Source organism: Sciurus vulgaris (genome assembly GCF_902686455.1).
Source record: "Sciurus vulgaris genome assembly, chromosome: 10".
NCBI classification, from domain to species: domain Eukaryota; kingdom Metazoa; phylum Chordata; class Mammalia; order Rodentia; family Sciuridae; genus Sciurus; species Sciurus vulgaris.
In genome coordinates, this window is record NC_136470.1 from 128,915,553 (window position 1) to 128,938,061 (window position 22,509).

Here is a 22,509-nt window from a genome sequence, read left to right on the forward strand (position 1 = left end):
TTCGCATCTGGTGGGATCATCTCTCGGTTGGCTATAAGCTCACAGTTCTATAAGCTCACTGCCCCAGGAGCCACGTACTCATTACCATCATGTATATCTTCTGTCCACATTTATCATGGAAGGAAACAACCCAGTTTTGTTAGCCAGCATCATGAGGGTCTCAGGCTCTCACATCTAACCATATATATGGGTTCTTGAGATGCAAAAATAAGTAATTCGATTTATTTTTTTCCCAGTTTGTTTATAAGCAATCTGGTATTTTGTTTTTTGGTTTTTTTTTTTGCAATCTGGTATTTTGAATACAAGTTTACACTATCAATTAGGGATAATCTAGATTATGTTGCAAAGGAAAAGAATAAAAATCACTGGCTCCTTAAAAAAGTAAACTTAAAAATTAAGCTTTGTTAAAGCAGTTAATTCAGTCAAAATGTAAACTGGGGCTGGGGTTGTGGCTCAGTGGTAGTGTGCTCACCTACCACGGTGAGGCCTTGGATTCAATCCTCAGCACCACATAAAAATAAAAGTATTGTGTCCACCTGTAACTAAAAAATATATTTAAAAAAAAGTAAACTGGACTGGGGTTGTGGCTCAGTGGTAGAGCACTTGCCTGGCATGTGTGAGGTTCTGGGTTCAATCCTCAGCACCACATAGAAATAGATAAATAAAGGTCCATTTACAACTTAAAAAAATACTTTAAAAAAATGTGAACAGGTAAAATTACTGACATTTTGACAGATACCTATAGGAAATTATGCCAGAAGACTCAAACTATTGATATGCAAACATATGTATTTACTTAGGAAGGATGCAGTTAGCCAAAATATAACCATAAAATCATGACCTTTTAAAAACAATAAACTCGGCAAATCTCCAGGATTCAGGCTAAAAGGCACCTCATCAATTACTGATTTCTCAGTTGGATGTGATAAGCGAGTTAAAAACTATTTCTTTCAGCAGTCTGAATTGCAGTGCAATGGACGAACAGGTGGTGGAATCTCACTGTGGGTCTGATGAGACTTTTCTCTGCCTTGCTTATCTAGGTTTCACAGAATTCAAAATGGATGGTGGTTAAGGCTGGGAACAACTTTCAAAAGGCCAAAACAAAGGTGGTTTGCAGCTTGCAGTTTCCTGTGGGCATATTCCTTGACTCCTGAAATCTAGGACAACCAGTTGTGAATGTGTGGGCACAACTACTGCTGTGTACAGTGCAGCCATTCTGCAGTACCTCTCGGCAGAGGTACTAGCAGGAAATGCATCAGGAGACTTAAAAGGTACAGTGTGTTACCCTTGTAACTTGCTATTCACAGTGATGAAAGAATCACAGTGGCTCATCAAGGCTAAAACTGCAGGTAGCGGTGTGACCCCACACATCCACAAACCTCTGACTGGGAAGAGAGGACAACAGAAAGGACACGCTGCCTAAAGGATGCCTGGATTCCTTATCATCTCAGGATTCTAAATACTTTATTAGCTGTCCAGTGTTGATGATTCCAATATCTCTGTGAAAAACATAATTTTGCCTTTCTGTAAGTCTATTTTTGAACAAGTTGAATGTTTAATTAGCTTTCCAACCAACCTAATTTCTACATTCAAGTTTTCCCATATTTAAGTTTTTACTATGGTTTCAAAAAAGCTATTGATACTGAAGTAGTGGGTTTTGATTGAACTGCTTTTAAAAAATTGTTTGGATTTTAATATTGTGATGCAGAAGTTATAGGAACAAACATTTGATTTCACATAGACATTATTTACATTCCAGTGGATAAGTTCAATAAAGGTCATCTGTCCCCACACCCCCAAATTTACTTCTTTCATTGAATCTGAGTCTCAAATCTTTTTGTTACCTCAGCATACTTGATTTTATTATTTTCATTTATTACAGGTGTGTATATTTTATATATATATAATATTATGTAATTATATAAATAATATACACACACCTTTTTTTTTGTTTTTGTTTTCTTGTAGTGCTAGAGATTGAACACAAGGCATGTCAGGCAAACACATTACCGTTGAACTACATCCCCAGCCCTTAGCACACCTGGTTTTTATACAAGGTTTCCTTCAAGCTTGTAAGAGCATGAATACGAACATCTACATTTTCATGTTGAATTGCTTTCATGGATAGCTGAAGGGTTGTTTGAAGATCAGTACTCTCAGAAGTTTCCTACACATAGGGCACAGACAGACATGCTTTATTAATTATCTTAACCATTTCTGAAGGCCTGAATTCTCTATATGGTTACCATTAAAGTAGTTGAAGTATACCCCAATAAAAATCAGTTTAATAAATAATAAAATTTCCATCTATTCCTTTGCAAAGTATATATCATTGTTAGTACTTCTCAGGGAAAAGAATTTTATTCTAAAATCTTAAGATCTGGATTTTAATTCCAACTAAATAAAAAAAATATATGTATCTAAAATAAATGCTTCTTGACAAGAAGTATGAGCCTCTCCTTACTTATGGAGTGCTGCACTACAGGTCTGACCCAGGTCTACAGATAAGGAAGCTAATTTGATTCCCTCCTTTTACTACTTAAGGTGAAACATAAGGCCAAGAATCCCACTTTTACCCTAAAATGCCATCAGATCATCATTAATATTAATATTTCAGTGTTCACTAGACTTCGAGGTATTGGAACTAAATATTACTCCCCTTTCAAAGTTCAGGAATCATTCAGATCTGATCTATCTGTATCATGATTTGTAGCACAACAAAACAAGATCATCAGCAGCTTTTTTTCTTCTCTAAAGGGATGTAGCTTTGGCAGCTTCTTTTGGGGACTGAAAGTAAGGATATACTGACCTGGGTAATAAAGGTACAAGAACTGTATTATTTGCTCTTCGATCTATCTACTGCTATTATATCTTTGACCTAAATTCTAAAATTTCCCTAAAGAAGTCATGTATTCATGGTAGCGTTACTCAGCCACTGGGAATTAGCTACCAAACTATATATAAAAAATTAAATACCTTTCTGTATTCCTGGAGAACTGCTTGTATCTTTTTTAATTCTGGATGATCAGGCAAAAAGTATATTTCATGAAGAAAATCTTGCACAGCATCCCTAACAATTGGAAAAAAAAGTTATTTGCCAAGAATATGAATATTAAAAATATATAAAATAAGAGTTGAAACTAAGATCAATTTAATTTACACTTAAAAGTGCTAGCTGAGGGTTGGGGTTGTGGCTCAGTGTTAGTGTGCTGGTGTAGTATGTGTGAGGCCCTGGGTTCAATCTTCAGCACCACATAAAAATAAAGGTATTGTGTACACCTACAACTAAAACATATAATTATTTTTTTAAAAAAGTGCTAGCTGATTACTGACATGCAAAGTATTCTTCCTAACCACATCTATAGAAGTTCAGTTACATTAACAGTGGCAAACAGCCAAAGCTAAGAAAACATTGTATCAAAGTCTGTTACATTGGTGGTACTGAGTAAACCATGCTTCTCTGAATACACACATTTATACAGTCCTTTCTTTTTTAATCTGGGTTGGGCATGTGACTTGCTTTAGCAAACACTGTGGCAGAAGATATGCTGTTCCAATATGGAGCCTAGGCATTAAAACTTCCTGGAAGCTTCCATTTTACTTGTTGAGAGCAGAGTCACCATGCTGTGACCACCAAGATGGACAGAACACATAGAAACAGACTCTTAAGACTACATAGGGAGAGCAAGAATCCCAGTTCAGTCAACCTGACAGCTGAATGTGGTCACACCAATGACTTTTGATTAAGACCAGCAGAAGAAATGACCAGTGAAGCTCAGTTCACATTATAAAATTATACATAAAAGTGTTCACTATTTTAAGACTGTAAGTTTTGGGATGATTGTAATATAGCAATACATAGCCAAAGCCAACCATAAGGCATGGATTTTCGTAAAAGAATTTTGGAGAAAAATACATATTTTTTATTGAAGCTATAATTTTTAATTAGTTTATCATAATAATAAATACTCTAAAATTCTAAAATACTAAAATATAAGTATTTCTCACGAATGGTCAAAAATATATAAAAAAATGTTTAACATCTCTAGCTATTAAAGAAATGCAAATTAAAACTACACTGAGAGTCCATCTCCAGTCAGAATGGCAATCATCAAGAATACAAGTAACAATAACTGTTGGCAAGGATATGGGGAAAAAATACACTCATACATTGCTAGTGGAATGAAAATTGGTGCAACCAGTATGGAAAGCAGTACAAAGATTCCTCAGAAAATGTGGAATGGAACCAACATTGACCCAGTTATCCCACTCCTCTGTTTGTACCCAAAGAACTTAAAATCAGTATACTATGGTGATACAGCCACATCAATGTTTATAGCAGCTCAATTCACAATAGCTATGAAACCAACCTAGGTGCATCTTCTGGGCTTTCTCCCTGATTGGATGGTTTCTGGAAATGATTAAAGGGAGTGGCAATAGCACATAAGCAATAGCACCTATTTATCTGCACAGTTCAGCAGATAAATATGTAGTAGTACTCAAATACCAACTTTTCAGAAGGAAAGTAATTATGATATACAAAAATCGGTGAAGAAAGGAATAGAAAAAAACTAAAATATAAAGGAAAACTGCCTAGGCTAAAGAGCAGCCTGAGTCAAAAACATAAATGAGATAAAGTAATATATGTTCTATCAATAGCTATTCACATCAGATACAGTCTATTTTAGAAAATCATGGGGAAAGATTTTAAGAAATAAAAGTAGCCAGCTTTTGGAAAGCCCTGAATGTCAAGCTAAGTAATTTGGAATTGATTAGTTAGAAAACACAGAAGCAGAGAATGTTTCTGTATGCTGGAATGACACAGGTGGAGATGTTTTTAAAAGGTCCTTCTAACAAAAATATTAAGAAATGTGATAAAAGTTTAAAGTAATGGAAAATTTAAAGAGTTTTAAATATAATTTAATATATATATAATTTAATTTAATTATTTAACGAGTTTTAAATATAAATATAATGGAAACAATACACAATGGAAACAGCATCAATTCAATATATAATTACACTCCAATGATTTCAACTGATTAACTCTAAAATTTAAAAAAGTGAATAGTTCCATATTACCAACAGTAATCCTAATACTTTGAAATGTAAGAATACAGTAAAAAAAATGCTCCTTTTATTAAATTTTAGTTACAATACCTGTTTTCGATTATAAGGTAATGAAAGATAGCTGCAGTTTCCTTAGGCTGGATGTGTATGAGAGGTAACAAAGCTACTATTACATGGCTGAGAAGGGAGCCTAGATAAGCGTTATCCAGGCAACGAACAAAGCAGTCCCAAGCTCTACATGGAAAAAAAAAAAAAAAAAAATTAGGTCCCATTATTTTTACCACTTGTAAAGTTCCATCAATTAGTTATTGGTTGAAGAAATAATGATATATGTATCACAGATTACAAGGCAGCTTTAAAAAATGAAATTAAGTAGTATATACCCAAAGTGATGTTCAAATTATATTAAGTTAAAGTAGTGAGGTGAAAACAACAATAACAAAAAACAAAACAGTTATCTGGGGCAGGATAAATATAAAAAGCAATTCTTATAGTGCATGCATTTGCTCATACAGATGGTCCCTGACTAATGATTCAACTTAAAAAGATTTCTTGACTTTACGATGGTGCAAATGTTATAAGCATTTAGTAGAAATTGTATTTCAAATTTTGATGTGTCCCTGGCCTAACATTATGTGCTACAATTCGCTCTTGTGATGCTGGTCTGCAGCTTAGAATTGGCCAAGCAATCATAAACAACTAAATGCCCTTACAGCATACCATGGTATTTACATAAGAGAGCCAATGTTTTATTATAAAATAGTTTATGTGTCAGATGATTTTTGTTCAACTATAGGCCAAAGAAAGTGCCCTGAGTTCATTTAAGTTAGGTTATACTAAACTATGATGTCCAATAGGTTTAGGTATATTAAAAACATTTCAACTTGTGATATTTTCAACTTAAAATGGTTTTATTGGGAGGTAACTCCCACTCCTGTAGGTCAAGGAGCATTTGTGCCTTTAATATGAGAAGATAAACAGAAATGAATAAAAATGAATGCCTATGGGGTTCAAGAATAGAAGCTAGATTTCTCTCAGTTAAATGGACTATCCGAATGTTTTATATGGTATGTTTCTTTTCTCTCTCTCTCTCTCTTTTTTTTTTGTACTAGTGAAGACTGAAACCAGGAGCATTCTACATCCTCAGACATTTTTAAAAACTTATTTTGAAATACGATTTTTGCCCAGCTTGGCCTCAAACTTGCAATCCTCCTGCCTAACCTCCTAAGGAGCTGGGATCTGGACTTGTACCACTGTCCTGAGCTGATTTTTAAGCTAAATAAAAAGAGAAAAACAAAGCAACCTCCCTCTAAAAAAAGTTGATTTTTTCTTTTGTTTTTTGTTTCTGAGACAGGGCCTTACTACGTTGTCAAGGTCAGTCTTGAACCTGCAATCCTCCCACCTCAACCTCTCAAGTAGCTGAGATTATAAGCACAGACCACTGCATCCAGCTTTAACTCCTAAAAAATTTTAATCAAACTGAAACAACTGAACCTAACTAAATATCAAATTGGTGGCATATGCACACAGAAAATAATCATTTCCCATGACTTTAAAATACATTAAGCTGACTGTACATCTCTAATTTTTTTTTTTTTTTTAGGGGAAAAAAAAACCTCTAAAAAGCTTAAATTGTATCTGGTAATGTTACTGTTAGCAGTAATATTGAACTTGTCATTTTTAAGTCAAATATGTGTTTAGACAGAAAGAAAAAAGGCAATAGGAACGAAGATTTAACATATAGGAAAGAAATAAAATGTAAAATCAAAAGAGTTAAATAAAAAGTAGGTAATCTTTCATTTGGATTGAAAATATATAAATAAACTTTTGATTTTTTTCACTTTATAAAATAATACAAATTTTCTAGTGGCACTAAAACTTAGAAGTAATTGTTAGTAGCAATGGGGAGAGCCAATGAGTGCCAAGAGTGGAAATTAATCCTGGTTCAAAGGAACCAGAGCTGGAGATTCTTAAAGAAATTGCTGATTCTGGGTCAGAGGCAAGAAATGTTCAAGATGAACTAGGACATCTTAACATGCTAGAAAGCACACAATCTATAAAAGATTAATGGGGCAGTCAAAAATCATAGGTAACAAAGCTAAAAGGACCCTTATGGGCTAAAATTGGGACAAATTTGGTAATAAAAATGTATATGGTTTTCATGGATTAAAATTCATCAAATTTATAAAAATCCACGGGGCTAAAATGATACAAAAAGAAGAAAAATGTTACTGGAGGTTGCTAGGGCACAAAACCAATATTCTGAAAACTAATAGAAATATTCAAATATTTATCTTGCCTATGCTATATAAATTAATTTCCTGTATGAACTGTTTTATAATAGTTCATTGTTTAATGAGAAATTTTGCTTTATTTAATAAAAATTCATGGGCTGGGATTGTGGCTCAGTGGTAGCGTACTTGCCTAGCATGTGTGAGGCCCTGGGTTCAATCCCCAGCACTGCCAAAAAAAAAAAAAAAAAAAAATTTCTGGGGATATTATTCAGAGGTAGAATGCTACTGGAGTAGAATGCTCCTGGTTTCAATCTTCACTAGTACAAAAAAGAAAAAAGAAAAATACCATATAAAACATTTACATAGTCCCTTTTAACAAATCAAAATCAAAAGATCTTTCAATATCTGTGAATATGGACTAGTTTTAGCTAATATTAGGAATTTCTATTAATTCTGTTAAGTATAAGAGCTAAGTATAGTTCTGCTAAGCATAATAGTTCATGATTTTTTCCCCCCTGGTGCTGGAAATTGAATCTATCACTGAAAAACATGACCAGCATTTAAAAATTTCTTTTATTTTGAGACAGGTTCTCTCTAAGTTGCCTGGATGGTAATCCTTCTGCCTCAGCCTTCCATGTGCCACCATGTCCAGCTCAAGATAGTTGTGTGGTTTTTTTTAATGCCTTTATCCATTAGATATATTTGAAATATTTGTATAAGTACAAGGATGTGAATCTGGGATTTTCTGTAAGATATTTCATCTAACGTTAAAAACAATGGAGGTAGAATACATTATCAATGTGGATCATTGCTGAGGTAGGGAAACAGAGAAGGGGGTGGTCCATTAGTAACTCTTCTATTTCCTATTCTGATAGAGTCCCATAAAAAACATTTTTAAAGAAGAATTACACTTGTCTTTTAAATATAAATAGTTTCTTAATTAGTTATGGTTTGAACCTATTTCCCTCAAACAGATAACAATTCAAGTTAGTGCTACAGTGACACGCAAACAAACCTACACCCCAGTGAACTCAGGGAGGCACTTACCTGCAACACAATTCGGGAAAATCATCCTTGAATCGAAGGCCAGTTCTCAGTGTGGTCATCATCTTCACTCTCACAGAACTGACGTGTTTGGGTCCCATCAACTTCATCAAAGACATCAAGCTATTCAAGGCCTATAAATTAAATAGTACTTTAAAATAAAGCTTATAAACAAGCTGCCAGAAGCAGATTAGCCCTTAGGAAAAATGCTTCCCATCCAAATCCCAGGGTTTCATGTATTTGTAAGTAAGACAAAAGGTCTGATAAATATTGTTCAGTTTATTTTGTCAATTTATGTGGGAATTAGGAATTAGAAAAATGCAAGTTAAGTTCTTAGACCATTGTTACTATGGTCTAATGATCCTCTAGAATAGTAAATTTTCAAATTTATTAATAATACAATGCATACTGCTTAACTTTCTTCATATTTATCACAAATTTCTATTTAGGAAAAATAGAAACAGAACCAAATTAAATTCATTTGAGTTTTAGAATCTTGTAAAAAAAATTGAAGTAAATGGCATGCCTCAGATGGATCAATAGTTAAGGAAATTTCTGTCCTAATGACACTAAATTCAAGGCCCTGATGTAGTAAAACAAACTGATAATATACACAGACCCAGAACTGCATTGACAGCTTCAGGTTCTAATGAAAGGTAAAGAAACAAGACTTGGGCTAGGGTTGTAGGTCAGTGGTAGAGTGCTTGCCTAGCATGTGTGAAGCACTGGGTTTGAGTCTTAGCACCACATATAAATAAATAAAATGAAGGTCCATCAACAACTAAAAAAAATTTTTTTTAAATGACTCAACCTTAATCATGTGCCAAAACACCCAAGTTCTTCATGGTTTTATGATGTAAATGCTTCTTTTCTTAGATCTGAGGTAATTCTCTCATTTGGAATAACAATAAGAAAGACATCATGTAGATGAAATAGAAATTGTTTAGGGCATTAAGTTTACTAGTTAATACCAAAATAAAAGACACTGGTTGCTGAAATTTTAGTTCACTGTTATAACATGGCTTCATGGATCCTTTAATTAAGAGAAGGGGGATAAAATATATAAAAGTTTGAATTCATAGGTTTTTATTGTAATCTTACTGACTGCAGGGGTAGAAAGGAACAAAAAGAAAAATTTTATCAATGCCTAAAATTTTGTCCTAGTCTACAGGATGAAAACGTTCAGCAGTGATTGTTTCAGTAGCCATCATGAAACTTCATTGCACCCAACCACTTAAACATAAGCAAATACTGAAGTTGCCTTATTTTATAAAACCTAACCTTTTGGTATTCAAAAACACCATAGGAACCAGGTGTTGTGGTGTACACCTGTAATCCCAGTAGCTTTGGAGGCTGAGGCAGGAGGATTACAAGTTCAAAGCCAAACCTCAGCAACTTAGTGAGACCCTATCTTGAAATTTAAGAATTTTAAAAAGGGCTGGGGATGTGACTCAGTGGTAAAGTGCACCTGGCTTTAATTTCCAACATGAGAAGGAAAAAATAAATAAATTAATAAAAAACAAAAAACAAGCACACAACATGGGCCATGACAACATTAGACCCATTTGGACCAATAAGTTCAATTATGCCACTTTTGTTTGATCTATAAGTGATTGCTGGTCTCCCAGTTCCATTGGCCTGGATGTTGTGATGACATGGAGCCAGAAGACACTGAGGTCATTATCTGGCAATTGAGTATAAAGCCAATCCTGGTGAATCTAAGCCAAGAGATCGATTCTAAGAATGTACTTCATTTGTTTTTGTGGTGTTGGGGATTGAACCCAAGGACTGGTGCATGACAGGCAAGCTCTCTACTACTGAGCCATACCCCAAGCCTCCAAGAAAGTTTTTGAGTCCAGAATCAAGCTATATTATTCTTAATACTTTTAGATTTATAAAAGTCAATGAATTCCTTTAAGTTACTTTGAGTTGGATTTTCTATCCCTCATAAACAAAAGAACTACCAGTTGTACAATTCCCACTCTTAGATTCTCCCAAACCTTATGAAAGTTATTCAGCGATATACAGTGTGAAATGTTTGGGTATGTATGTATGTATGTAGGTAGGTAGGTATTTATAGCTAGAAGTGGAAATCATCTCCTGCATATTCTACATGAATTCTCTTCCAGTCTTTGCAGGTCAATTTTATCACTACTTACCATTTTCTTATCTTCAATGCCAACACTGGAGCTCAGTAACTGCATGTTAAAAAAGGCCAAAATGCCCAACAACTTGGGTTGCAAATAATCAGCCTAAGAGGGAAGAAAAACCCCAAATATTACATAAGTTTAATACAGATCAAATTTCTTAAATTGACAATTATTTGATTAACTTCATTTTACCTAGCCAGACTAGAATATTAGAAATAAACATATAGTGTATTAAGTTTCTCCAAAAGCATGTATTTTCATATCTAGTATTTAAAGAAATTAGTAAAACTGACTTATAATCACCATAATGAAATATGGTAATGAAATAACCATAAACTTTTGATTCATGGAGTCAGTTGTGGTAGTATCTTCAGAATCCAGAGAGGAGAAAAAGAAGAATAGAGAAAAACAAATGACTAACTACCTTTATTCTATGGCACTTAGAGCTAACTAGAAAAAAAAAGCACTTACTTAGGGAAAAAGTACCCCACCAGAACAATAGTTTGACATATTGTCAGTATTCCTTGAGTTTACAGTAAAAAAGGGGTATACGACTGTGGGCATAAACAATTGCACAGCAGATACAAATCACTAACTATGCCACTAACTATGGGTCTCCAGAACCAACCACAGTTAAGCCTTTCTTGAGAGAGAATTCTAAAGACAAGGTCATGGGCTTTAAGTCAAGTCAACTCTGGATTTGAATCCAAATTTTGACCCTTTTTGATATGCGATCTTTTGTAAGTTACTTAATTCCTCTGAGTATGTAAAATGGGAATAGTGAAAGCATCTATTGCATGGAGTTGCTGTAAAGGTAAAAGAAGATGCTTTGCACTTAGTCTATAGTTAAGTGCTAAATCAATTTTAGCACTTAAGTTGTTTATAAATGGGCAATCTGCTTACTCCATAAAGAATATTCCTTTCTCAAAATCTTTATATTTGGGTGGGAAAAATGGCAAGTAAAGGAGCTGGGAATGAGTGGCTATTGAAGTATTTTCCAACTCTAGAAGTAAGCTGCCATGATTTGGTGTTGGGGTATCTACTTTACATATCTTGAGGATACATACACTGTCAAAGGGAAAAGAGTAGGAGGGGGTATGCCTGCATATAGCGAAAGGAGCTAGATAGCCTACATGTCTCTCTAGAACAGATGTTGGGACAAAAACTTCTCGATTAGCAAAGAAAATCATGTTTATCAATATACGAATTATATTTTGTTTTGTAAGCTTCTGATCTGGATTGAGACTCAACTTTGGCATAATAAGCTACAATTCCAGCACACGCTTCTTAAATAAAATGCAGACAAAGAAGGCACTCATAAATCAATATCCTAATTTTAAAGTTCTTGCATTTAGACAAATAATTCTTTGAGCTAATCTCGCCACTCAGCATATATATATTATGCATACCTTGAATACTGAGCTAGGTACAGGTACACAAGATAAAGTCACTTCCCCATTAACTTATGTGGTAAACTAGTTTACTAAATTATTATGTAAATATGTGATAAGTGCTACAAGAAAACACACATGATCATGTGAGATAGAGAAGACATGGGATGAATGAATTTAAATGGGGTGATCAGGAAACTAAAATCAAAGGAATGAGGTTATTTCAAGAGAGACCACCTACAGAAAAGGCTTGAAGCAGGAAAAAGCTTGGCATGTTTAAGAAACACAAAATAAACAGTGCTGAAACACAGAAGAAAGGAAGAGTTGTAGAAGTAGAAATGCAGGCAGATCCCATATAGACTTACAGATTTTAAGAGCAATGGAAACCACAGAAGAAATTTAAGCAGGGGAATGATAGGAGTGTGTACAAAGAACACTTCAAATGCTGTGTAAATGACTGATTGTAGGAGGAATGAATGAAAGGAGAGAATAGTTAAGAAGCTTCGAGTTGTCCAAGAAGAAAATAATAGTTGCTGTGTGAGAGTAGTGGCAAGAAAGAGGGAAAGCTATTTTGGAGGCATACCTGATAGGACTTGCCCACAGCTTGATTTATAAAAGATAAAAGAAATGGAGGGCTCATGAATGCTTTCTAGGTTTTGACTGAAGAAAGTGGTAGACAGTGCTACAGTATACTGTTTTCTGAGGTAGGGAAAGCTAGGGAGAAACAGGTTATAAAGGGAAAATCAGGATTTCTTTTCTCTTTTTTTTCAGGCTAGAGATTGAACCCAGGGCCTCATGAATGCTAAGAATGCACTCTACCACTGAGCTATGCTAGTTGAAAAAAAGTTTCTTAATGGGCATGTGATGTTTGGATTTATTTAGATGCTCACAATATGGGTGAGAAGAGATGATAAAAATGTTGTCTGCCATCCTCGCTCACTCTCAGATCCATTCGCTGCCCTTTTCTGCCCTGCTCTGTGCCTGCAAGGCTGGCCAGACTGCATTACTTAAGATCCTTCCACCTGCAGAATTCTGTCAACAGAAAGCACCAATAGAACAGACAGAAGGAAGAGAGTGTGGTATTTCTATTTCCTGCTCTGCATTCTGAGGTGTTTCCAGCAATGGCTGCAGTCCTCCACAATGACAGGACCCCCCCTCGTGTTCTAGCTTTCGACCAGGTTCTAGTAACACCATTTCTTTTCTTTTCCCAGGACTAAGGGAACACTAAGTTGCCTGCAGTTTGCAGTCTCTGGATTCCTTAACATTTCTTCTGGTTCCCTTAACCTTTCCCATGACACTAGAAAAAGCCCGTTTGTTAAATTACTTTCACTTCAATGTTTGTGTGTATGCCATCAGTTTCCTCCTAAAACCTAACCTAAATCAACTAAAATGTCCAAAGCTCAAAGTTCAAGGGAGGTCTGTAATGAAATTTCCACTATGAAATCATCCAAATATAAATCATATAAAAGCAAGGGGCCAAATGAGATCATTTAAGGTCAGAATATTGGTAGGGAAAAAGAACCAGTTACACAGTCCTAAATCACTCTAACACTTAGAGGATAAAGTGGATATACTAAACTACAAGGATAGTTAATAAGAATAAGAACAATGAGTAGACAATGAAACAAAAAGAAAATCAAGACAATGCAGTATCACGGAGATGCTACATAGTAAAGGATGCTCAATTGTGTTGAATGCTACTGGAAGGTTGCATAAGATGGGCACAGAGAAGTCAGCGTCAGATTTAATAGCAGGAAGACTGTTAGTGACCCAGACAAAGAATTTCAGCAGAAAAGTGAAAGCAGAGTTAGAATAGAATGTGTTCACTTAATGGGAAATGAAAAAGCAAAGATAGAAACCACTTTGAACATATATTGTTGGTAGTCCTTTGAGTCTCTTAAAGAAATGAGAGCAAGCATAAAGGAAAAAAAAAAAAAAAAACAGTAAGTCTGAGGATATATATATAGATAGATAGATAGATAGAGAGAGAGAAAGAGACATAAAATAGTGCCAGGCATAGTGGTGCACAACTGTAATCCCAGCTACTCAGGGAAGCGGAGACAGAAGGATCCCAAGTCCAAGGTCAGCAAGACCCTGTCTTGAAATAAAACATACAATAGGCTGGGAGTGTAGGTCAGTTGGTAAGGCTCTGGGTTCAATTGCCAGAACGACTAAAATAAAAAAATCCATTTTTCAAAGCTGATATATGCCTTACTATAACCATGCAATATAAGTCAACCTTTTTTTAAGTAAAAATTCCAACTAAAATTAAAAAAAAAAAATCTAACAATTGAAACAACAACAAAAAGTTTCTTCAACTTCATAATTAAGGAAGAAAAACAAACACAAAACCTCATATTCCCCTTACCATCAGTTCAGGTGATGTGATATCTCTTGGGCCCTGATAAGGATCATCACTAGATGCAAATGAGGCAAGTATCGACAAACCATTGAAAACCTGTTGATAATGTTCTCCAATTCGTAGCAACAATTCATTATGCAATCCTTGGAAATCCTGTCTCAACAGGCTCCCCAGTTCAATTTCTGTTTCATTCTAATACAAAGAATTCAAAGAAAGCATTATTTTTCTTTACACAAACATCCTGGAATTAAGTATATTGCTTTTAACATGCTATTAGTAAAACAGGAGTTCTACCAGGTAATTAATGGTACAAAGAAAAGGCACTGGAAAATGATTCTAATTCTTTATGTGTATGGGTTCTGGAGGGTGCTGGATTTGTTTTCACTAGGTAAGGATTCTAATATTGTTCTCTGCAGGTAGATCTACCATGAGTTATAGGTAATGAAGAGACGTTATCAGTATTTTGAAATAAAAAATTTAAAAGCCAAGTCCTAGTTTTTCTCTAAGATCTTACTCTATCATTAACTCAATATTTATAAACACACAAATCCTGGGAAGAAACAGTACAGTGCCTTAGAGCAGTTTTTCTCATCAGATTAATCATGAGATAACTCAGACAAGTTGCCTACTTGAACCTCTCTTTGCCTTAGTTTCCTCACCCATAAAACCAAGATAAAGGCTAATATCCCTAATCTGAAAATATAAAATGCTGTAAAATGAAGCATTGACATGATGATACATGTGGAAAATTCTACACCTGATGTCATGTGGTAAATCATGATCAAAATGTAGTCACATTAAAAATATGTATAAAATCATACTCAGGCTATGTGTTTAAGGTGTATATAAAACATAAATTCTGTGTATATACTTTGTTCCCAACCCCAAGACATCTCATTAAGTACACACAAATATTGTAAATCTGAAAAAATATGAAATCTGGTCCCAAGTATTTTAGATAATGGCTACTCAACCTGAGGTACCTTTATCTCATTGAGTACCTGTGAGGAAGTGATCCTGAGAGTATGTGGATGTAAGCAGTTTCTCACATGCAGTGTGACTCTGTAAATTTATTATTACATTCTACCTCTACAACATACAGATTCACTTTCTCAAAATGAATAAATATAATCAATATTCAATAACTCATGTGGAGAGAGATCTGCTACTGGCATATTATGAAAATGAAATATGTTAACTTCAGGGAAAACAATAAAGTTGTATAAATATTTCTCACAGGTTTTTCAGTTCCCACATAGTTGCATATTCCTCCTCACAATGCTGTCAATATGACACCAAAAAAAGAAGCACAAGCTATCATTTTAAATTTAAAAACAAGCAAGAAACAGGGCTAAACTATAATCAGAGCACCAAGGAACTAAACTAGACAGATATTATACTACAGTTGAAGGCAGTTATCTCTTCAGATGGATATAATTACTTGTATACAGATCCCATCAATCAAATTACTAAAATACTAAATGAAATTAGTATTCGTTTAGAACTTCATCCATAGGAGAACTATCCTATCCCATTATGGTGAAATGATCAAAGAAAATATTAAAAGAATTCTACTTAATATGCTTCCAGGACAAAGAGTGATTAACCCAATGACATTTAACTTACATTGTTCTAGGACAGGCTATAAATTACTTATCCTCTTTCCTATTAGAATAAAAGCTTTCATATAATGCTACTTTAAACAAAAGAATAAAACATATACAAATATTCAATTACCTTCAGATAATGAAGGGCACGTTCTAATTCATCTTTGGAACAGGAACAAACCAAATGAGAAAAAATATATTTGAAGTTATTTATTAAAATCTCTCTACGATTGACATTTAACTGTTTTCCTAAAGTTCGAATGAGAGCGGAAGCCGCAGGGCTTGCTTTGGCAGCAAGGTCAGGCAGTAAAACTTGTAATGTCCGCTGAAAAAGAATACGGTAGTTACTAAAAGTACATGTGTCTGAATGATATTCACATAAACTATGTGATAAAATATTCTTAAATGCTACACACATCTGGAGTCCAAATATGACTTAAATTTGAATTCAGATTTACCATTTATTCACTCGTCTGGTATTTAGTGAACCTCTAAATAGTGTCTGCTATGATTCAGGCACTGCAGATACCACAAAACAAGCAAAGTGCGTTGACAGCACAGAGCTAACATCGTGAAGGCAAAGAGACACACAATAACAAAGATCATTTCTCACGAGTACGTGCTCTAAGGTGAAGTCTTAAGTCTGACGGATTTTTGAACTTGTATTTAGGGAATTAGCAAAGTAACTAAATCAATTTTAAATCTTTTTTTTTTTTTTATATTTAAGAGTCAATGCTGCAATATTAAAGAAAATCTTTTAACATCTAACACTGCAATACTATAATAAATCTACTTACATTGTGTTCTATTTTCTCTAAGATCTTATTCATAAAATACACATGGAAACAGAAGATAAAATGATTGGCCTTTTATTTATTCTACATATACCTAATGAATATTTAGTGCATGTCAATCATTCTTTTAAGCACTGGAGATGTGATAGTGTACAAGACTCACACTTTGCCTTCAGAGACACACCTGACTTGTGTTATGCTTCCAACTTATATCAACACTATAAGACTTCTGAAATCTTTTAAGGCAGTTTCTACAAAGTCATCATAATTATTAGTTAAAATGGTTATGTAATATTCTGTGATCTATAATCAAACATTTAATTTCTTCTTTGCTACTTAAATACTATTGCAATAGACATCTGTATTTTTTGGTTTCCAGTGCAGAATTAATAAAGTGGTATTGATATCTGTGATTCTTACCAAATACTAACATATTTCATTTTGGTATGTGACTACTTTAGAAGCAATTTAAGTTTGTTAAAATATAATAATACTGTAGGTGAGAAAGTCCATAATAGTATGAATGGCTAATACAATTTATTATCAAAAGTAACATTATATCTTGCTTTTAGGAAAGAGTAAGAAAGTAATCTACTCTTTCTTTTCTTCCTGGTACTGGGGATTGAACCCAGGGGCACTCTATCACTCTGCTCTATCGCCAGCCCTTTTTGTTTTTCGAGATGGTCTCATTAAGTTGCCCAGGCTGGTGTCAAACTTGTAATCCTCCTGCCTCGGCCTCCCAAGTAACTTGGATTACAGGTGGGTGCCACCAGGCCAGCATGTACTCCTTTCAAATTTTAAATCTTGGCCCCAGTGAATCTCAAAGGTTTCTCAAACCTTCCCATACTATAAATTTGTTATTTGAAATCATAGCAGATCACCTATACCACTAGTTTTGTACATTATCACGACAACTCCTAAAAAGGAGAAATGATCATATTAGTCTGAATTACCAATGGAACCAATCTCGGTACTAGAGACATAAAAGCTCAACTACTTTATTGAATAAACGTGCAGAGCTAACCCTACAGAGCAGTAACTTAAAATCAACAGGAACTTAAGTTTCATAGATAATAATCTTGTATCAAAGTAAAAACAAAACATGTAAACTTGAAAATCTAGGATCCATATGCTCCTCAATGTATTTGCCAGATTTTAATGGGGGAAAAAAAAGGAAAAAAATAAAAGTTGACAATATAATGAACAAAATACTGAATTAAAAAAATACTAAATTAAGTGAACTATACATTGTAACTTACTGTAAGGAAACGATTAAGGTCAGGAAAGTCAAAAACATTGGCAATTTCAGATAAAGTATTTAGAGCCATTTCTCTCTGGTGAGCTACATCTTGTTTTCGCATCTCAGCATTCTGGCAAGGAGTACTTGGAAGTGCTGTCATCTGGCTGGAGTGGAGAGATTCTACCAAAAACTAGAGCAAAAACAATTTTATTGTTACTTTTCACACAAGGAAGAATTTTAATGATTTTTCATCTAACATAAAGGGCAATATCAGTGTTCTACATTGCCTGAATTGGCTCATTGAATTCCTATAACCTTAAATGAGGGGGATTGTGTCATAATCTCCCTTTTACAGATGAAGTAACAAGGCTTACTTTAAAAACTTGAATACATGCAGAGGATTATACCACAAATATAGGGTAAAACTAATATTTCAGCATAGACTAACCTTTTAGTCATTCGATGAATATACTTTTCTGAAAATAAAGTGTGCTATCCATGACATCAAGGCATACAATTTTATCATCACTAAAAAGGCTACAAAAGGCATCCCCCTAAAGATAAATAATGGTGTGATAATTCAATACAGCATAAGATGATTTTTTCCTCTCTTATTTACAATCTGTCTTCAGACCAATATGCTAAAATATAAAATGGCAACATAAATACATCATTTTAAAATAATATTTTTAAGAAAGCAAAATAAAATATGTACACATGTTCTTTTTATTTTTTTCTTCAGATGGAGGTCTCACTATGTTGCCCAGGCTGAACTCAAACTGGGCTCAAGCAAACCTCCCACTTCTGCCTCCTAAGCAGCTGGGACTACACGTGAGCATCACCATACCAAGCTTTCTTTTATTTTTTAAAATTCTTAGAAAGTCTGTTATTACCTATAGTCAAGATGAATATTGACTCTCACCTGACAGATGGGTTTCTTATACTGACTGAAAAAATTTTGCAGTTTAATACTTTTAGCTGCAACCAGAGCTCTAATTTCTGTGTATGCTGCTCCAGAGATAGATGCTGACTTGGATAACAAACAATGCAGTAAGTGCAAGAGAGCAAAAGGTACCAAATCTCCTTTGGCTGCCCTAAAATTAAAAAAAAAACATGTATATGTATAATCAGTGTCTCTGAAGCTATTGAAAATCCACAAACACATACATGCTGAATCACATTTTTAAAAGTAACATCATGGGCTGGGGTTGTGGCTCAGTGGCAGAGCGCTTGCCTAGCATGTGCGAGGCACTGGGTTCGATTCTCAGCACCACATATAAACAAATAAGTAAATAAAATAAAGGTCCATTGCCAACTTAAAAAAAAAAAAAAAAGTAACATCACATATCTCCCATTGCCTTTTTTTTGTTGTTGCAGGGCTGAGGATCAAACCCAGTTCCTCATGCATGCTAGGTAAGCACTCTACTAATGAGCTACATCCCCAGCCCTCACTGTTCCCAATACCAGGAACATAAGACAATGATCAAAATAAATAAAGGATACAAATGCTGCCAAATATACCTTCCAATATCCCCTGTTGTAAGAATCAAGGTATCCTTCAACTCATTATTTCTTGATATTTGGGCATGTGTATATGCTTCCTTCATTCTTAAGACAAATAGCTAGAAAAATAAAATTAAAGTTAAAAAAAAAAAGTCCGAGACAGATTTATGATCCAAATGTTAAAAATAAAAATATCAACCTCTTTTATAAATCCATCTTCAGAATCCAAGGCTTCCAATATATGTCTGATATTTCCACTAAAAGCCACTCTAACATCTTTGTCTGGATCTTCCATTAAGTTTAATAAAGTTCCAAGAACTGCTTTAACATCTGTTTCATCTTCTCTAAAATCAAGATGCTTGCAAATATGATGCAAATTGTCTATGAAAGCTAGAGAGAATATACATTACTTAATTTGACACATTAAATATCAAAGCTGTACTAAAAAAATTGTCAATAAGCAACATACTGATGAATATTCCCAAGTTCCTTTATACAGCAACATTTAATATTCAAATATACATGCCACACGGAATTGTAAGGGATTAAAATAAGATACTTATAAATTCAAATTACTTTATACTTATGCCATAAATGATTAAAATCTAAAATAAATTCTAAAAATTTAAAGCTACAATAATCCATTTTTAGATTTTATAGATATTTGTATGTTACCAAGCAGACTTAAAAGCACATTTCACTAATTCAAACAACCCTGAACTAAGAAAAATTTTTAAAAATGTTTTTATTAGTGCATTATAGTTACACATAATATTGAGATTCATTTTGACATAGTCATATATGCATGGAATATAATTTGCTCCAATTTGCTTTAGGGGAATCTTTATTGTTAAAATTACAAGATTTAGGGGGTCCACAAAACTACCTGCCATTTACTGCTTTGAAAACTTGGGAACAAATTCCAACTTGCCTAAACAAATGGATCTTCCTAGTATTTGTGTGAATTTCATGCTCCCAAGAAACGTCACATTCTAGTATCCCTGGAAAGTAGCCAGAAAGATACAATCTATAGACCTCAGTTGGGCAAGGTAATCTCATTTTTGTTCTGAAGGTTCAAGGTGGTTTATGGGACATAATAAGATGGTCTCTGGTATCACTGAAGAAAATAAATAATATTGAACCTTTCAATATTATACCAACTGTCAGGTATGTTCCCATTAGGCTCTCAAATCACAAAAGCATTTTAAATATCAAAAAAACATTTCTTAGTTTGTGATAATCTAATACCAGTCCCATTCCATTTATAAGTAATTCTTACTGAGTGATCAGTCTATCAAACATAAAACTTGTTATAATCTTTTAAGTCTTCAGACTAATTCTGTCATTGATTTGAAAACTAGAACTTAAGTAGGATTTTAAAATATTAAGTAAATCATAATCACTCACCAAGTTTTACTGGACTAGGTGTTTTTTTTTTCAACAGGAAAAGGAATGGCTTGCAAACAGAAGCTTTCAGTTGAGAAGATGAACACTCATGTTGAGAAATAGCTTTCAGGCTCTTACAGAAGAGGTCCACATGTCCATACTCAGAGAAAGGTTCTATTAAAGAACTTGTCAAATAAAACATGCCATGAAGAGTACAGAACAGCTGACCAAGAATAGAAGCAAATTCTTTCTTGACAATGTCAGAATCATCTTTGACTTTATCTCTGGGGAATAAAGAAAAAGTACTAAATCATCTTGCTTAATGTTTTGGGTTAGACCTGCCTCTCTCGGGGTAACAGTACTGGAAAGACAAAGATTAGAAGGGGGAAAAAAAAATTTTCAAAACTAAAAGTGGTATTTGTTCTATATATTCAGTAATAAACAAACATTTACATATATAGGCAGAGAATTATGATACTTCCAATCAAGTGATACAAACTAAAATCTTAATACATACATAAGGATCTTGGGAATTCTGTTACAAGGATTCTTCTGTTGCAGTAAGATAAAAAATCCATTAACACAACTAGCCCGGATTATTTCATGGGAGCTCTGCAAAGCCCAGTTGTAAACTGCTGTTCTCCACTCAAGGAATATTCTTCTTGGAAACAGAGTTAGAAGAAACACACATCTCGACTGTGCCTGTGGAGCTGAAGACATTGAATCTATTAAACGAGATTTCTAAGTGTTAACTGAAAACCATCTACCAGAGAGTTAATACATAAACACAATAATTATCTTGGTAAAATTTTCTTATTTTTCTAGATAACAAAATTTTACAGTCCAACAATGTGAATCAGTGAGATATAGAACAATTCTCATGTTCTGCTAATAGGAGTATAGACTGGCACATCTTTGGAGAACAATAGAGCAGAATAGAGTTCCCAGATGGTGGTAATGCTACTGGTCTGTAGACCACACTAAAACAGAAAGGCCTGGACTTTATCATTTATAAAAATATTCATTGAAATTTTGTTCGTACTGTGAACAATTGAAAACAACTTGATTGCCCACCTAAATAGGAGGACTGATGGTGTTTCTGTAATTCTATAGTTACCTACTTTTCAGAAGTTTAAATAAAATACCAGTTCCATTTATTACCATAGATAAGTCCCATAAAGATAATGTTGAATAACAAAATGCAAGTTGCAAAAAGAAACAAAATCCTATATATTATTTGGGGGAAAATGCAGATATAGTAAAAGTAATAAAATGTTCATCAGAATATTAAGTAAAACACCCAATTCAGAACAGTAGTTATCTCTAAAGAAAGACTGAAGGGAACAAAACTGGGGAGAGATAATCAAAGGGCTTCCATTACATCTATAACATTTTTACTTTTTTTTTTTTTTTTTTTTTTAAAACCTCTTACCCCCATAATGGGATTGAACCCAGGGTTTTTGCACATTCTAGGCAATACTCCACCACTTAGCTACATCCCAAGCCCTTTTTATTTTGAAATGGGATCTTGCTGAGTTACCCAGTCTGGCTTCAAACTTGAAATAATCCTCCTGTCTCAGTCTCCCAGTTGGAATTACAGGTGTATACCACCACAGTCAGCTAACATTTTTCACTCTTTTTTAAAAATATTTTTATTAGTTACTGATGAACATTTATTTATTTGTTTTTATGTGTGCTGAGGATCGAACCCAGTGCCTCACACATACT

At 34.1% G+C, this 22,509-nt stretch overlaps 1 protein-coding gene across 4 annotated transcripts in view; it reads right to left on the bottom strand.

Annotated features, from left to right (window-relative positions):
- ATR (ATR checkpoint kinase) overlaps positions 1 to 22,509 on the bottom strand; it is a 104,888-nt gene that overhangs the window by 71,038 nt on the left and 11,341 nt on the right. For 3 of the 4 annotated variants that reach the window (XM_079101068.1, XM_079101067.1, XM_079101065.1), the window contains 13 exons: positions 21,299 to 21,491; positions 20,803 to 21,065; positions 19,595 to 19,785; positions 19,414 to 19,514; positions 18,815 to 18,986; positions 17,912 to 18,082; positions 15,989 to 16,183; positions 14,258 to 14,443; positions 10,508 to 10,600; positions 8,352 to 8,482; positions 5,161 to 5,304; positions 2,977 to 3,070; positions 2,042 to 2,167 (listed from right to left, as the gene is read on the bottom strand). In XM_079101068.1, the coding sequence (XP_078957194.1) occupies positions 2,042 to 2,167; positions 2,977 to 3,070; positions 5,161 to 5,304; positions 8,352 to 8,482; positions 10,508 to 10,600; positions 14,258 to 14,443; positions 15,989 to 16,183; positions 17,912 to 18,082; positions 18,815 to 18,986; positions 19,414 to 19,514; positions 19,595 to 19,785; positions 20,803 to 21,065; positions 21,299 to 21,491 (2,060 nt within the window). The remainder of the gene's footprint in view (positions 1 to 2,041; positions 2,168 to 2,976; positions 3,071 to 5,160; positions 5,305 to 8,351; positions 8,483 to 10,507; positions 10,601 to 14,257; positions 14,444 to 15,988; positions 16,184 to 17,911; positions 18,083 to 18,814; positions 18,987 to 19,413; positions 19,515 to 19,594; positions 19,786 to 20,802; positions 21,066 to 21,298; positions 21,492 to 22,509) is intronic. The other variant, XM_079101066.1, reaches the window with a different exon arrangement.